Genomic DNA, 17,751 nt, shown 5'->3' with positions numbered 1-17,751 from the left:
ACACTGGAAGAAATCAACACCTACAGCAAACATGGAACATAAAACACAACCCAAGTCCTAGCCAGATTAACATAGAACCTTCCACTAAAGACCTCTTTATCTCTGCTCCTGCTACCCACTATGTCTTGGATCTTTTAACAAAAAATTACAAAGCCTACTAAAAAGCAATAAAAATCATAGTCTGGAGAGACAAAGTCTAGTTCCCAAGCATAAGAACTAGATTCAGATGTAACAGATTTTGGGATTAGCAGATTAGGAATTTAGAATCACTATAATTAATATGTGAAGGGCTGTAACAGAAAAAAGTGGATAACATGCAAGAACAGGTAGGTGATTTGAATAGAGAGATGGAAACTCTAAGAGTCGAAAGGAAATGCTAGAAATCAAGAACATTATAATAGAAAGGAAAAATGCCTTCAGATGGGCTTTATCAGTAGATTGAACACAACTGAGAAAAGAATTAGTGAGCTTAAAGATATGTCAATAGAAATTTTGAAAACTGAAATGTAAAGAGAAAGAAAAACTTAAATGAAAGTACATCTTATCAGAATTTGTGGAAGGTAGTGAAATGTAATATTTAGAGCATTAAATGCATATATTAGAAAATGAAGACCTAAAATGAATGGCCTAAACTTTCACCTTAAAAAACTAGAGAAAGTTCAGTATAAACCTAAAGCAAGCAGAAGGAAAGAAATAAAAATTAGGTTAGAAATCAATGAAATTAAAAACAGGAAACCAATAGGATAAAAAAAAAACTGATTGAAAATCAGAGGGAAATTTTTTTATACACACAAACACTTAAATAATTGAATACGAAGCTTCATTATAGATCAGAATTAATGGACTAGCCAATGAGTTATCATTGGCATGTGAGAAGCAGGAGGGCTTAGATCTTTTAGAGGAACATTTGAAAGAGTCTGAAGCATACGTGCTGCTGGTATGCTGTGTTTTTTCATTAAGACAAAGTTCCCACAAAGACAAGAACTAGACAAAAATGTCAAGGTTTCTAAGAATCTCTTCTGGCCCTGTTAATAAACTGTGAATTTTTTCTTTCATACTACAAAGCTCCTACGCCCTCCATATTTAAGATTCTACTTATTGTTGTAGCTTCTTAAGTGATTTCCCTGCATAAAAGTTGCCATATTTAGAGCAATCTCTTTTTAGTTCTCATGTATCCCAAATTCATTTTCTTCCTCTGGCTTCCTGGCAACCTTTGCCATGTGAATTAATCATGTCTCTCTCTGGTTTGCTACTTTTGTCTTTTATATCGTCGAATAATTGTACTTGTTACTTGGTGTGTACTTGTCTTTCCCCTCTTTGAGAAACTCAAAGGCCATTTACTGTTGAATCCTCAGCATGTGGCCTTAAGATGGCAAATGGTAGATACGTGGTAAATGTTTATTGGATTGAACTGAGTGCTTGCCCTGCCTTCCACTTTCTGAACTGCCCTTACTTCTTTTTGCCTGTGCAAATGCTCTCCCTCCTCTAGAACTCACCTGGTCCATGAAATCTTTCCTGCCCATAGTCTACATTCATTTCCAAACTCTTACTGTATCCGTATGCCGCACTACATGGTGAGCTGCAGGGGATCTGGAGCGGTGATTTCAGTCTCCCAAACTTTTATGTAATACGTAAACTAGTATAAATAAGACATTACTAGTTAAGAGATTGACAGCAAGTGTTTACTCAGTGATTGTTTTGGTAAGGTGCCTTGCTAGTTTTTGAGAGGACAAGGATGAATACATCCTTCAAGGAGCTTACAGTTTTGTAGGGGAGATAAGGCATATAACAAGTAGGTAAGTACTGACTTGCACAGGGAATGTGTTGTGAAGCGAGCAGATGACCCCCGTTGGGCAGCTCTAGTAAAGGTGTGTGGACCGACAGCCGCCGGGTGAGATTTGCTCTGCTGTGGTGCTGTGCTTGGTTGCTCAGTCGTGTCCGGCTCTGCCACCCCACTGCCCGTAGCCCACCAGGCTCTTCTGTTCATGGGGATTCTCCAGGCAAGAATACTGGAATAGATTGCCATGCCCTCCTTCAGGGCAAGTGAAAGTCGCTCAGTTGTGTCTGACTGTTTGTGACCCCATGGACTATAGAGTCTGTGGAATTCTCCGGGCCAGAATACTGGGGTGGGTAGCCTTTGCCTTCTCCAGGAGATCGTCCCAACCCAGGGAATGAACCCAGGTCTCCTGCATCGCAGGTGGATTCTTTACCAGCTGAGCCACCAAGGAAGCCCATGAATACTGGAGTGGGTAGCCTATCCCTTCTCCAACAGATCTTCCCAACCCAGGAATCTTAACTGGGGTCTCCTGCATTGCAGGTGGATTCTTTACCAACTGAGCTATCATGAATCTTCCCAATTTAAACCTCATGAAATAGGCGTTATAATTATTCCTGTCTAATAATGAAAAAAGTTGCGCCTCAGAGAGATTTAAGTACCTTGATTAAGGTCAATAAGTGGTAGAGCTGAAATTTAAACGTAGTAAGTCTGCCTTCTGAACATCTGCCTTTAATCACAGCCCCAAGACTTTAGAATCATATAGAAGAGGGACTTCCCTGGCAGTGCAGTGGTAACTCCATGCTTCCACTGCAGGGGACGTGAGTTTGGGGTGAGGGAACTAAGATCTCACATGCTGCATAGGGCGGCCAAATAAATAAATAAATTCAGTTCAGTCAGTCAGTTGTGTCCAACTCTTTGCAACCCCATGGATGCCAGCACTCTAGTCCTCGCTGTCCATCACCAACTCCCAGAGTGTACTCAAACTCATGTCCATTGAGTCAGTGATGCCATCCAGCCATCTCATCCTCTGTTGTCCCCTTCTCCTCCTGCCTTCAATCTTTCCCAGCATCAGGGTCTTTTCAGATGAGTCAGTTCTTCGCATCAGGTGGCCAGAGTATTGGAGTTTTAGCTTCAGCATCAGTCCTTCCAATGAATATTCAGGACTGATTTCCTTTAGGATGGACTGGTTGATCTCCTTGCAGCCCAAGGGACTCTCAAGAGTCTTCTCCAACACCACAATTCAAAAGCATCAATTCTTTGGTGCTCAGCTTTCTTTACAGTCCAACTCTTCGCATTCATACGTGACTACGTGACTACTGGAAAAACCATAGCTTTGACTAGATGGACCTTTGTTGGCAAAGTAATGTCTCTCCTTTTTAATATGCTGTCTAGGTTGGTCATAACTTTTCTTCCAAGGAGTAAGCATCTTTTAATTTCATGACTGCAGTCACCATCTGCAGTGATTTTGGAGCCCAAATAGATAAAGTCTGTCACTGTTTCCACTGTCTCCCCATCTATTTGCCATGAAGTGATGGGACCAGATGCCATGATCTTAGTTTTCTGAATGTTGAGTTTTAAGCCAACTTTTTTACTCTCCTCTTTCACTTTCATCAAGAGGCTCTTTAGTTCTTCGCTTCCTGCCATAAGGCTGGTGTCATCTGCATATCTAAGGTTATTGATATTTCTCCCGGCAGTCTTGATTCCAGCTTGTGCTTCCTCCAGCCCAGCATTTCTCATGATGTACTCTGCACATAAGTTAAATAAGCAGGGTGACAATATACAGCCTTTACGTACTCCTTTCCCTCTTTGGAACCAGTCTGTTATTCCATGTCCAGTTCTAACTGTTGCTTCCTGACCTGCACACAGAGTTCTCAAGAGGCAGATCAGGTGGTTTGGTATTCCCATCTCTTTAAGAATTTTCCGGAGTTTGTTGTTGTCCACACAGTCAAAGGCTTTAGCATAGTTAGTAAAGCAGAAATAGATGTTTTTTTGGAACTCTCTTGCTTTTTCGATGATCCAACAGATGTTTGCAGTTTGATCTCTGGTTCCTCTGCCTTTTCTAAATAAAATACCTTAAATAAATAATAATAAACAAATTACCTTAAAAAAAAAAGTCTTACAGAAGAATTAGCAACGCTAATTGGATGTGGGGAATAATGGACTACTGCAGACAATAATGACATCAGCAGTTCCTGAATGACGTGATTGAAGCAGTAATGGTACCATTGACAACATGGGGAACTCAGAATAAGATGTATAAGTAGAAGGAAAAAATCAGCTAATTTTGAGCAAACTAAGTTTTAGGTACCGACAGGAGAAATACCTAGAAGTTAGAGATATCAGGCTGGATATGAAAGGAGGTTCAAAATAGGGCCTGAATGGTCCCAAAATATTGAAAGCATGTCAACTTTACTGAAGTCATGGGAAATAAAATTTAAAATGTGAGATGCCCTCTCCTACTAGATGGACAAAAAAAATTTTTTTAATTAAAAATCATGTATTAAATTTGTGAAAATATAGGAGGATAATTGGGCTTCCCAGGTGACATAGTGGTAAAGAATCCACGCCAGTGCAGGAGATGCAAGAGACATGGGTTTGATCCCTTAGTGGGGAAGTTCCCCTGGAAGAGGAAATGGCAATTCACTCTGGTATTCTTGCCTGAAAAATCTCTTGGACAGAGGAGCCTGGCAGGCTACAGTCCATGGAGTTGCAAAGATTAGGACATAACTTAGTGGCTAAACAACAATAAGAGTTTTTTTATACACGGTTCTCAAAATTGCCTTTTTTTTTAAATAATTGGTTTGTTGAAATCAGGATTCCAGAAAAATCTCAACATTGCATTTAGCTGAATATCTCTTTAAGGAGTCTTTTTTGAAGAGTATGTCTGTTAGTTTGTTTGCTTTTAACTGGTTTTGCTTTTTTTTTTTCTCTTGGTAGGTTAGAACAGTCAGAGAGCCTTGAGGAAAACCAGCGGAACCTCCTTCAAATGACTGAGAAGTTCTTCCATGCCATCATCAGTTCCTCCTCCGAATTTCCCCCTCAACTACGAAGTGTGTGCCACTGTTTGTACCAGGTATGCTTAAGGTTAGAGATTACCATTATTAATCCACAGCTACATTTAAAAGAATGCTTTACCAAAGAGGGGTTTAGCTGCTAAACCAGCTGCTGATAGTGGGTGATTGATAGTACTGAATCAGTTTGGATGAATAATATATTAAGAATTGTTTAAATTGGCTTTAAAAATACAAAGTAGTTTAATGGGGTACTTTAAAAATAATACGTTTTCCTTGCATTGAGAACAAGTTTAAAATGCACCTATCTACTGGGTATAGTAGATGTGATTGAAGTTAGATATGTTACACAGTTTTTGTTGCTGATTTTATCTTTTACCTGAATTACTCATGGGGTCTTTCACATACGAGGTCAGTCTCTTCCCTTGCTTTTTGTTTTGTGAAATGCTTAGTCTCTCATTTTGATTTCTTCTCTTAAATTAATTTCTTTAGTTAATTTCTTCTCTTAAATTAAACTCTACTGGGTTTGTGTCAGGTTTCCCCAGGACAGGCTGATGTTTATTTTATATAGAATGCTACTTATATTGCATCATCATTCACATCCAATTATTAGACTTTCCAACACTAGAACTGCAAGTAATGCTTCTGAGTTCAGATGTTCACAGTCATCCCCTACCTGCTGAGGAAATTACACCTGTGTTCTATTATGGCTTCCACAATGTTTTTGATTGGCATATGCAGCTTCAGAAATGGTTTAATCACTCCAAGAGAGATTAGTGCAAATCCACATTAGCCTGTTAAAACTGTGATTCTGGAAGAAACATTAATGGGTCTGGAGTTTGGGACAAGGTCAGGTGTAGGAGAAAAAATTTATGCATTTACCAAAACCCATGCCTTTTGTGACTTTTTCTTTGCAGAGTTATCCCCAGCCATTTGTTTTTAGCACAGGGCTTCAGTTGCTTGGAGACATTAGCAAGATCAGTGAAATCATCATTTTAAAAACCTGTTTCAGGCTGCTCTGTGTGAATTTTTCCCCCATTGCTATTTATAAAGATGTATCTGCTGTATCTATAAAAAAATGTTTCATCATATTCATAGATGTTGAAAAGCGTACTTAGCATTAAAACTCTCTTAATTTAATTTATCATGACTTTTCCTGCCTTTTTCAAAATAGCTTGAGGAAGCTTAGGAGAGCCCCATATTTGTTTTGCACGTAGTTAAAGCCAGGACCAGAGGGTAGTTTATAGTGTGAAATCTAATTCAGTAAATAACATCTTATGTTTGGGTATTATTCAGGTTTCTCTTTAAGTCCAGTTCAGTCCTTCTTCTATTCCTAAAACTGGGCAGACAAGAAATGGTAAGCACATGTTAAAAATAGTCTGGACCAACTTCTTGGTTGGCCTAATAATAACTCTTCAGAGAGCAAATGAATTTCTAAAGTGGCAGTGGCTTTGACTTTAGTTGGTTAAAAGTGATTGAGTACTGACCACCTGGTTACATATATGGTCTAGTAAATTTTAGTAGAAATTCTTCATGTAGTTGTCTCCCTAAGAGAAAAAATTTTGTATCATTAGCAACCTTGGAAAAGGAAAAAGAACTAAGTGTTTGTCACTTAGTAAGTACTTAGGAAATATTTAGTGAAGGAAGAAATTACCCAGTTCCTCCCACCCAAGTAAACAAGATTCTTGCCAACTTTCATAGTTAGGAAGGGAAGGAGGTAGTAAAAATAATGCAGAAAATAAAGCCAGGTGATAATTTGTGGCTTATTAACCACTATGTGTTGTGCTTTTTAAAACATTCTGTAATACAGTATCCCATATTACAACAGATCCGAATCATTATATTGAAATTTCACATACAATTATTCTTCTTAAGAATATTATTTAAATGTTAGTGCATTTTTTGGAACTGTTGGATAAACTTATTATTGGAATGTACAGTACTATAGAGGATAGATATGCTATGTTATTTATAAATAAGGGTTTTTTTAATAAGTGATAATGAGAAATTTTACATTTGCTAATTAAAAAAGAAAAATAAACAGATCTCAAGATATTCTTTCATTGAGTCTCCTTGCAAATGTAGTTTTTCCTTTAGTTTGCTCTTTTATTTTTATTCATCTTCCATCTTCTGGCTTTTCTTTGCCCCTTTGACTTTGGCAGTAACATAATGGTACCTTTGTACTTTTATGTTCTGCTAGGAGGGATAGTAGTCCATTGTTTTTTTTCCCTCTAGTAAATATGTCTCCTGCTTTGGGACCTGCTAGGGAAAATTTGAAAGCTATGTGAGTACATTGCTAGCTAATAAATTTCTCTGAGCTTTAGGTCTTTTTACTGGAGTTAGTATTTTTGACTGTTAAACCTTTTTAAAATCATGCTTTACCTAGCTCTTTCATTTTATATGCCTCCTTACTTAGTGGTCTGGGTTAAGGTTATATTGGAATGGCCATGTGTTAGATTTACAACTGAGACATTTTTTCAAGTGTTTATTTCCACTTTCATCCTGATAGTTTTGGAATAATGAGAAAGTATTCTCAGAGTGAATATTCTCCTAAGTTGTGGTGAGAGAATTCTGAGAAAGAGCTAAATATAATTCTAAACAAATGTCATGTTTTCCTGGCAAATCTGCTTCTCCAAACAGAAGTAGTTTACAGAAAAATTTTAAGGCTATAATTGATGGTTGTATACCATGATTGAAAACAAAAAGTGTATAAAACTGTGATAAATTGGGTTACTAGTGCTTTTAGTCTAAAGTTTGAATCAAAGCTCTTTGAGATAAGGACTGTGTTTTCTTGTTTGCTATCTTCCAGTGGTTAGAATGGTATCTAGCAATTAGTTGCACAGTAACTACTTGGATGAATGAACGGATGGATGGATGTACAAATCAAACTAACTTTAATCTCAAGTTATGGTGCTGAATCACAGAACTCCTAGAATAAAATGCCTTGTATGGTAGATTGAAGAATTCTAATTTGTTTTCAAAATATTTTAAAAGTAATTTTTTTAAACTTTTAATTTTTTATTGGGAGAGAGCCAATTAACAATGTTTTGATGGTTTCTGAAGAACAGTAAGGGGACTCAGCCATACGTATACATGTATCCATCTCCTTAAACTCCCCTTCCATCCAGGCTGCTGCAGAACATTGAGCAGAGTTCCATGTGCTGTATAGTTTGTTGGTTATCCATTTCAAATATAGCTGTGTGTATGTGTCCATCTTTTAATTTTAATACAGCTCCTTGGCCTAGAAGTGACTCTGAGAGGTGAAGCCAATATGTCTCTGGATTTGAGAGGCTTTTTGGTGATGGTTTTTTGTTTGAGACATTCTGATAAATGGTCAAATCTGTGAAAAATTTTAAGCAGGCTTACAGTTTTATTCTATGATTTTCTCTGCAGTTTCTTCACTTTGATATTAATGCTTATTTCTAGTTAAGCTGATAACATTCTTTTCCCAAATGTTGCAGAGCTTTTAACCTCCTCTGGTTAGAACTTTTTCAGGAAGCAGCCTGCAAACAAAAATATGTGAAATTTTAAGAATAATCTTTCTTAAAAGAGAGAGACTTTTAACTCAGAATCTCTAAAGTGTGTTTTTCTATTATATTTAGCCATTTAATGTTTATTTTTTGATCAGTAGGAATATGAGTTCAGTATCAACTATTGAAAAAAGAACTGTTAAGTCAATTGAAGGATACACAGAGAAGTATATATAAATATATATAAATCAAGAAAAATTATGTAGACACATAGAAGTATTTTTAGAGTATGATCTACTTGTAATGAAAATTTTATATAAAATTTGTCAAAAGCTAGGAATTAACTGAAATATAAATATTATATATCCTCAGTTCATTTGAGGAGAAATTTTCTGCGATTTATAGCCAGAAATAGTAGATATGATTGTCTCAACATTTCTTGCTATTTATTTAGTGCTTTGGCTTAAAGACATAATAAAGATTAAAATCCAGACATTAAATTCGTCCCTCAAAATTCAGTTGATTTCTAATTTTTTGTTGATTCCATTTGTGTTACATTTTGATCGTGTAATTTTATGTACAAGCCAACATTGTTTTTGTTGCTGTATGTAGTTGGTGCTGTGACTTGTTTGTGCTCATCTCTGTTCTGTAGGCAACTTGCCACTCCCTACTGAATAAAGCTACAGTAAAAGAAAAAAAGGAAAACAAAAAATCAGTAAGTTTGGAGAACTTTTTTTTAGCTGTTTCTTTCAAAGCAAAACAAAAAATCTTTTGCTGTTTGTTAAGAACATCTTCACTTCAGCCTATTTGACCTTCACTGTAAAATCATTCTACTAATTCTGGCACAAAATAGCTTTCATTTCAATTAACCCTGGAATTAAGTTACATTGAAACATCTCTGTGTTCCTTTGGTTTGATTTATCCCAAAGGCATTTTGGGGGCATTTGGTGCATTTGATATTCCTGGTCTAATTTTATTATTGTTATTTTAAAAATTATAAATGAATGCAAAAGAAACTTAATTTCAAGGCCTTAGGAAATGCTGACTCTCTTCATTCTTGCTTCTTGTTTGCAGGTAATGTGAGTGATTTCTTCTCCTAGATATGAAAGTTTTTCTTAATTGCTAGAAGTACATAAAAGGAAACTGTTACTTCCTAAATCTTAACTAAAAGTAGCTAAACTTTATTTTTTACTTAGATTTTTACCTGGACAGTCTCAGCCAGGATTTAGATAATTGTTCTTAGCTTATAAAAATTCTTATGGTAAAACAAAACCACTTTTACCTAAGAGAAAATCTTTATAAGCTATTGGCACTGAGAATATAGTACTTTTGAAATAAAGAAAAGCAGTGAGTGTATATTTATAGAGAAACACCTTATTTGCAAACATGATATGCATGTACTACCTGCTTCTGTAAACTTGCCATAATTTAAAAGGAAGAAAATTTATGGTAGTCATAATTATTTTCTTCCGGCGGATGAAATTTTTCCAAAATATTAACATGCATTCATTTTAAATTTGCCATTATCTGTCAGTATGACTGATCCTTATCAGGCTTAGTATTACCTTTGTTCATATAATCCAAATGAATTTAGAGAAAGAAGTAAAGAAAACCTGCAGGAGTCACATAGATAGTTTACTTTAAAAGGTAAAATTTAGTATATAGTATTCATCTGGTTTCACCTTTCATTTTCGTCTGAGCTTTACCTTCAGTAAATTTGTTTTAAATTCAGAATTAAATTAAAATTTAGAGACATATGCTTTTATGTCCATTTAAGAGATTCTTTTTTGGGTATGTTACATAAATTTGGTCAGCTGTGAGCAAATGGATTGGATTGGATGGCCATCTTGCTTAATAAAAACATTTCTTTCTAATGCTTCAGCCTTCTAATTCTCAGCGTATGTGGATTTAACATAATATACACCATCACTGTTGAAATTAATTTACTGTTTCTAACACTCTTGTTTGGTGTTTACTAATGCCATTTTGTAGTATATTACATAAATTAAAATTCAGGCTTTCTCTGTTTCTGGAGCATGTTTTCTAGCCTTCCTAACTTTGCTTTATTTATTAAGATTTTATCTACAGTTATTCCTTGAAATGTTTTTTTCTACTAGTGTTATTTTCAGATTTCAAAAAAATGTTTCTGGGTAACACTAAGTTTTGGAATGTATTTCTCAGCACAAGTGATATGAGGTCCTTGTGGATATTTTAGAACACATTCTGCAGTGTGAAGACTGTGTAGTTAATATAAATCTAAAATGTTGGTTTATGGAGTTGTTGGCTTAACAGAATCTAATGATCTTTTTAAAAGCAAGTTAACTTTCTTTTGGGGTCTATGTACCATAGATTAGAATATTTAAAATATGTAGAGAAGGTTCTGGTTTCTATTATGTAGCTGTGTAGTCATAGATAATTCTCTTTATTAAACTCAAACATGTACTGTATAATTAGATCTCCTTTGAAGTTACTAACCTAACTCATTAGACAATTAAAGATGGATGGGTTGTGATCCTCTTGCTATTGTATAGTGTATGACTACATTTATTTGTAACCTGTAGTTCACCTTTTATGAGTAGGAGGAAAGTAAAAGGGCCATTTGACTGATATTTGGCTTCTGCATACAGACTGGCTCTACTTTGACCTTTTATGCTGAAAGCTTTTTGGATATAAATTAGATTTTTACACGTTAAAAATAAAAACAGTTGGAGTATGTATATGTTATGAGGTAAAATTACACTGATGTTAATTAGTGGTGAAAGGAAAAGAAGTTTTTTAACTAATTAATTCATAAAACTCGTTGAGCATTTTTGTAGATATTGATTGTTTTATCAGATTTTAGTTCCCAAAGTATATTGTCATTGATGAGATACATAATTATATGACACATGAAATAAGGTGTGTTCTTTTAGTGTGGATACTCTGGGTTCTGACATGAATGATTTTTGAAGATGTGGAAGATAGTGAAGGTGTAGTACCTTTCATAAGTTTTACAATATTTCTTTTGGGAAATGATTCACTCAGATACTCGTTAAATTCTGAGATTGAGTAATATTGAGTAAACATCAGGTATAAATGTGAGTCACACTTTAAAAACTTTTCTCTCCTGGAAAAAGCCAGTAAATAAGCTACTCTAAAAATGCATTTGAAAAGAGTTCTCCATGTGCATATAAGTAATTGATTTTTTTTTGAGACACTTTTTCAGCAGGTTAGTATTTTATAATTAATCAGTTCTTTGGAAACCAAACTCTTTGACTTTCACTTCTTTTAAAACCAGTTCAGGATTTTAATGGATTAAACTGAACATAAGCTATTCTTTTAAAACAACCCCTTTGCAATGAAATATAAAGCAGTTTTTAATTCCCTTTCTTTTTGCTAGCTCACTCCTGAAAGACTTTAAAACTTTTCTAGCTTTCTTGATCTGTTTTTTATGTTTTAAGATTAAAATTTGTGAGTTCTAAAGGAAACAGTAGCACTGGTGGTCTGTGAACATTCTGAAATTAGTTGAAGAATTTTATCCGTGTGAAAATAAACATTATTTTTTCTGTTCCTACTCCCCAGAAGGTTAAACACAGTACAACAGTGGTAAAAGCACTTGAATTTTCTTCTTAATTCTGTTTCTAAAACTGTATTTTAGCAAAAATAGCTATGAAACAGTATTTAGGTTTTAAAGCCAGTCTGCTAAGGCTGCTGTATTTAACCACCTTCACCAGTTTCCTCTGAAGTGTAAGGTCGTCGTCCTTCTTGCAGTAGCATAGCACTCAGAGTACTGTAACACCAAGAGAGCTTCCTGAGCTATGCAGTACACAGGAAGATGAGAATGTATTCCTTATAGCTCACCCCTACTATCACCTCTTACGAAGATTTTCTCAGCTTAGAAAATCATTCTCTAAAGTCTTAATTTTACTGACTTCCTGTCAAATATAATTGAAAATTATTTTGAGATTTTACACAGTGAATAAGAATACATTTTAAATGTATACCACATGAAGCACTGAAGAAAATAGAATGAAGTGAAATAATTCTTACTCTTTTCCAGAGTTATAATCTGGACTCAGTGAGCCGTGTGAATTCATGAAAAGAAGTGTTACTTTACTGAGGCAGTGTGAAGAAAACTAGAGCTCTGTGAGATTCTGCACCTAAGTCCTATTTTCTCATTTCCCGGCAGTAACCTTTGAAATGCAGTTTTAGCCTCAGAATCCCAGAGCATTGAGTTGGTGTACTGTGGCCTTGTCGTTAGCACTGCTTTAAGCAGCAGTTAGCCACTCTAAGCATGAATAGTTGTAGAGGTTTAGATGTTACATGAGTGTTCTTTAAAAGTAAATATGTGTGTTATCTGTTAAAAAAAAAAGTGAATTTCAGAATAATACAATTTTCATACGTTAATTTAAAACAGGACCTACTAGGAGAGATGGGAGCTGAGCCGGCTTCATAGCACTTTCCCAGTCTAATTTCCTTTGAAAGTGGAATATCATAAGATATTAAAAAGAATATAAATCCATGTGAAATGTTGGGCTCACATTATTTTTCAGTGTGGGCAACCATTTCTTGTATCTTTAACTTTTTTTATTTGACAGAATTACAAATTGAAGTACTCATGGGGATTCTCTCTTTTAGGCTGGTGGGATCCTTTTTTCTTTTAAGTCCCCAAGAATTCCCATTCCTCCATGGTTTAAATAATAAGTAGGTCCTTATATTAAAAGCATCCTGATGAAGAAAAAGAACTGGCAGTAACGTTACTTGTAAGTAAGTTTTTTCTCTTGATAGGACTCTAAGAAAACTAAGTTTTATTTTTTATATGGCAAGCATTTTGCTCAAGAAATTCAATTGTACCTGGTATACAACAAAATGTAAGTATTTACTATTAGGTATTGGATTTTTCAGTGGTATGCTGTTGAAAACTTAGTTCTGCCTTACAAGAGTTGACCACATTCTCGTGTTTCTTAATCTTAGTAAAATATGATAATTTTTGTGTGAAAAGTTATTCTGCTTTTGTTGCTCAACAAACCTGCAGTGTAAACAGTGGTGATAAAATTAAGACCTTTTTTCAGATCTCCTCTACAGAAACTCATCTATGAGATGTTTTTTTCCCTTAGAGACCTTCATTGTGATTTTAAATGATAGAGGGCAAGAATTAAGGATAAATTTTTGTTTACTGATCTTTTGGGAGTAGGAAAAGTTACAAATGTATTATTTACAAGGACTGGTCTATTCAGATTTTTTGTGCAAAATTTGACTTTTGAACTCTTTCTTCCCGTTTTCTTGTTTTAATTCAAACCATGTACTCAATCTTCAACTCCTTGTTTTTAGGTGGTTAGCCAGCGTTTCCCTCAGAACAGCATCGGTGCAGTAGGAAGTGCCATGTTTCTCAGATTTATCAATCCTGCCATTGTTTCACCATATGAAGCAGGGATTTTAGATAAAAAGCCACCGCCTAGAATCGAAAGGGGCTTGAAGTTAATGTCAAAGGTGAAGAATCATTTTAATAATGTAACTATTTAAAATTTCTCTTCCATAAATTTTCAGTTTTTTTATTCACTGTACTCTCTTTTAATTTTTGAAATGCCCTGTGGTTTTCCCTTACATACTTTTGTTTTATTTTTATTTCTTTATGTAATAAAGAAATTCATGAGGCTGATACTGATGGAACATCTTATCATTTGAAAATACTTTAGCAAATGTCTTCTGAAGATGGTTTTCTGTGTAATCATTTTGGAAATTCCAAAATGGGAAACAAAATATATACTATATGATTTTTAAAAAGACATTAAATTTTAATGTCTATTTTTATATGTATAAATATATATGTGTTTATATAATTATACTCATATTTAGGAAAGCATAGAAACAGAATGATCAATAACTGATTTTACTCACCAACAGAAATTGTATCAGTGAGAAAATTAATATTTTTTAGAGTTATTCAGATGTGTAGATTTCATAAATAATCAGATCCTTTATAACTTTATTTTATTGTTTAGATACTTCAGAGTATTGCCAATCATGTCCTTTTCACAAAAGAAGAGCATATGCGGCCTTTTAATGATTTTGTGAAAAGCAACTTTGATGCAGCACGAAGGTGAGCAGCCTACTACTTAGCCAGTTGCTCTGTTTGGAACAGATACTGTCAGTTTCACTTAAGTCCATGTACTTGATCTAGATGGAACTCCTGTGTAGGTTATTTTTCTCTGAGGTCAAGAGCATAGTTAATCTTATTTCACTATAAAAGACATTAATGAAGTTAAGTGATATTCTTTGTAATTTGGTAGTGATTTCTATATTTAAAAACCAAGATAGATGTTTGACATAGCTGCTAAAATAAAGGATTTGAGTTTACCACAAGATGGAGGAGAGGTAGAAGGAAAAAGATTTCTTTCAGTAAAAACTAAAACCAAACTGGTACAGATAATGGATTATAGTGCATAATCATAATTTTTTTATGTTAGAATATTTTTGATAGTTTAATTTGGAAATGTGTGTAAACTTAAAAAGTTACTCTTTAAACCGAGTAAAGCAAATGCATAAGATTTTGTTCATGAGAACTGGATAACTGTTGGAAGTTTTTTTTTTTTGGAAGTTTTGTGATTTTAGAAAACTTGAGTTCTGCTCGGTACCCATAACTAGCTAGTTGCTTCTTTTTTTTTTTTTTTTTTTTTTAGTTGCTTCTTTTTATCTCATGAGTTGTTGATTTGGCAAAGTAGGTATAATACTGTACTTACCTATGAGAAACAAGTGAGATAACTTATAAGAAAGTGTCTGTAAATGTAAGTTAACATCAAGAATTCTTCTTTTCATACAGTGTGAATCTAATTGATTTGACTTATAGTCTAAGCTATACTTCTACAACTTTTCTAATTTTTCATTATGGTTCATACTAACTTCTTTCTGATTGGAATTTAAAAGGTATATTATTGGACTATAAATCATACTGGAAAAGAATGTGAATGTCAGCATAGGATTCACATTCTATGACTATCCACAGAAAGATTGACTACCCATAGAAAGTTAAAAGAGCAAAGGTTCTGATCCTGACTTTGACCTAACAGGCTGTATAACTTTAGGGAGGTCTTTTGTCTTGTCTGGGCCTCCATTTCTTTATCTGTAAAATACTGACTTCTCTATAGAGTCTCATCTATCTAAATTTTGTTGTCTGACTTCAGAGCCTACTTTGAAGCTGAAGCCAGGTATCAAATGGAAAACCAAGTTTCTCCTTGTTTTTTCTTGTTTTGTTTAATGATAGTCACGTGTGTGACTAAAACCTCCATATTTGTAATATCAGTAATTTCACAAAGTTATTTCACATAAATTTAATTCAAACATAGATATGAGTATATCTGGTTTTTGAAATTCTAATAACTTTTCATTTTTGAAGGTTTTTCCTTGATATAGCATCTGATTGTCCTACAAGTGATGCAGTAAATCATAGTCTTTCCTTCATCAGTGATGGCAATGTGCTTGCTTTACATCGTCTACTATGGAATAATCAAGAGAAAATTGGCCAGTATCTTTCCAGCAACAGGTAAGATTTCTCAGTCATGGGGATATTAAAAACTGTCAGTTTAAATTTAAATTGATAAAATTATTGGTCATGAATAATGCTTTTTACTTTGTATCTTCTTAGAATAAGAATTATGATTTTTAAAGAGTAATGTAGACCTTTAAAAATATCTAGACAAAAGGTTAAATCATATTAGTTGATCAACAAACCTATGTAGGTGTTGTAGACTTTTTAAAAAAATACTAAAGCTAAGAGGGAATTCCCTGGTAGTCTAGTGGTTATGAAAGACTCCGCACTTTCATTGCCAGGCCTGGGTTTGATCCCTTGTGGGAAAACTAAGAATCCAGCCAAAGGAACAAAAAATTAAACTGAGAAATCACAAATTAGCATTTTGGATTTTTTCTAGCTTGCAAACGTAATATACAACAAGCCACAGAGAAGTTTAAATTTATTAGGCCAAATGAGTCTTGGCATCTGAATTTGAAGAGCAGCTTAATTCTTAGGAAGTTAATAATTAAAACATTGCTGTTCTATTGCAATTCTATAGTAATCCCATTTGTGATACTCTGAAGTACATGCAAATGAAGTTTTACGTAGGCAGTACTTAATAATTGAAAATTATTAATTTGGGAATTGTTTCATTAGCTGTTTTTAAAGTCTCTTGTAGCCTGAATCATTTGCTGTCCTTTCTGTAATAGTTACATGTGTTTACAGTGACCCAGATTCTTATGTATGAGTTCTCTTACAAAGGTCAAATGAGTCCAGATTATTTTTAAATTCCAATAAAAATGGTTTGCTTATTCATAGGAAAGGTAGAAGACCATAAGGAGGGAGATGCTTTATCTATGTGGCACTTAATGTGGAACTTTTAAATGCAAACATTCTTTTATATACATTTTTAAAAATACAAACTTATATGACTTATGTACATACTCATGTACTTTATTACCAGTTTTTTTTTTCAATTTGTTTTTTTTTTTTTAAACTTTTCAAACATACAAAAACCTATTGACCATAATATAACAGAGACCCATGTCTACTGCCTAGTTTTAACATTTTTAATTTTGCTGAATTACTTCAGATCTTTATAACATTTTATTTCTGGGAGAGAAAAATATACAACTTCTCTCTTATGTAACTGACAAGAAAAAGAAAGTACAGGTATAACATAGGTACATATAAAACAGTTTTGTGTGTTTTAAAACTTTATAGCAATGATACACTGAATATAGTCTCTTCATATAATATTCTGTTTGAGATTTATCATTTTATTTAACTTATCTTAGTGTTTTATCAAATGACTATATCACAGTTTATTTTTGTACTTCCTAATTGATGGATATTTAGGGTTTCCTGTTTTTCATTATTTTAAATAGTAATGTAATAAATATTCTTCACATTTGTCTCCTTGTGGCTTACCTAAATGCATAATTGCTGAGTTCTGGGGTATCCACAGCCTTAACTTTACTAGATATTGCCACATTATTTTTCATAGTGTGTATACTGATTTATGCTTTGACGGTACTCTGTGAGAGTACAGTGTACACTTCTTCACCAAAATTGGCATTAGCAAATGTCATAATTTTTTTTTGTCAATTTGATGTTTATGAAATAGTATCTTGTTATCTTTAGTTTTAAATGTTTAATAGTTGTTGGAAATTCATATTTACCCTGGTTAGCAGAAATCTGATATCAGGGACACTTTGTCCACTTGCTAAACAGAGGTCTCCCAAAATGAGTTCTTTTCATCCTGAGAAAAAGTGGATCAGAATGTTATTGTTACTTACTGGTTGCCTATTTAATGGTAATAGATTAAGAATACTAGAACATAATGAAATTTTATGTAAGTTTTGTAGTTTGAGGAGTGGTCCTATTTCTAAGATGTCTCAGTTAAACTTAAAACCCCTGAGGTCTTTTGGGTGCTGTTTACAAATGAGCAGAAACCCCCACTGGACAGTAAAAAGAAAAGCAGCCAATGACAATCTGAAACGTGTT

The 17,751-nt window shown here is 34.0% G+C and overlaps 1 protein-coding gene across 8 annotated transcripts in view; it reads left to right on the top strand.

Annotated features, from left to right (window-relative positions):
• NF1 (neurofibromin 1) overlaps positions 1-17,751 on the top strand; it is a 238,640-nt gene that overhangs the window by 123,863 nt on the left and 97,026 nt on the right. For 5 of the 8 annotated variants that reach the window (XR_009692943.1, XM_061142862.1, XM_061142857.1 and 2 more), the window contains exons 30-34: positions 4,715-4,850; positions 8,911-8,973; positions 13,569-13,748; positions 14,240-14,337; positions 15,631-15,777. Coding sequence is in view for 7 of the 8 variants with exons in the window: in XM_061142862.1 (XP_060998845.1) it covers positions 4,715-4,850; positions 8,911-8,973; positions 13,569-13,748; positions 14,240-14,337; positions 15,631-15,777 (624 nt within the window). In the remaining variant the exon portion in view is untranslated. The remainder of the gene's footprint in view (positions 1-4,714; positions 4,851-8,910; positions 8,974-13,568; positions 13,749-14,239; positions 14,338-15,630; positions 15,778-17,751) is intronic. The other 3 variants (XM_061142858.1, XM_061142860.1, XM_061142863.1) reach the window with 3 other exon arrangements.

The sequence above is a fragment of the Dama dama genome, chromosome 5 (assembly GCF_033118175.1).
Source record: "Dama dama isolate Ldn47 chromosome 5, ASM3311817v1, whole genome shotgun sequence".
Taxonomy (NCBI): domain Eukaryota; kingdom Metazoa; phylum Chordata; class Mammalia; order Artiodactyla; family Cervidae; genus Dama; species Dama dama.
Note: the sequence above shows the minus strand (reverse complement) of the source record. Positions and strands in the feature narration are given on the sequence as shown.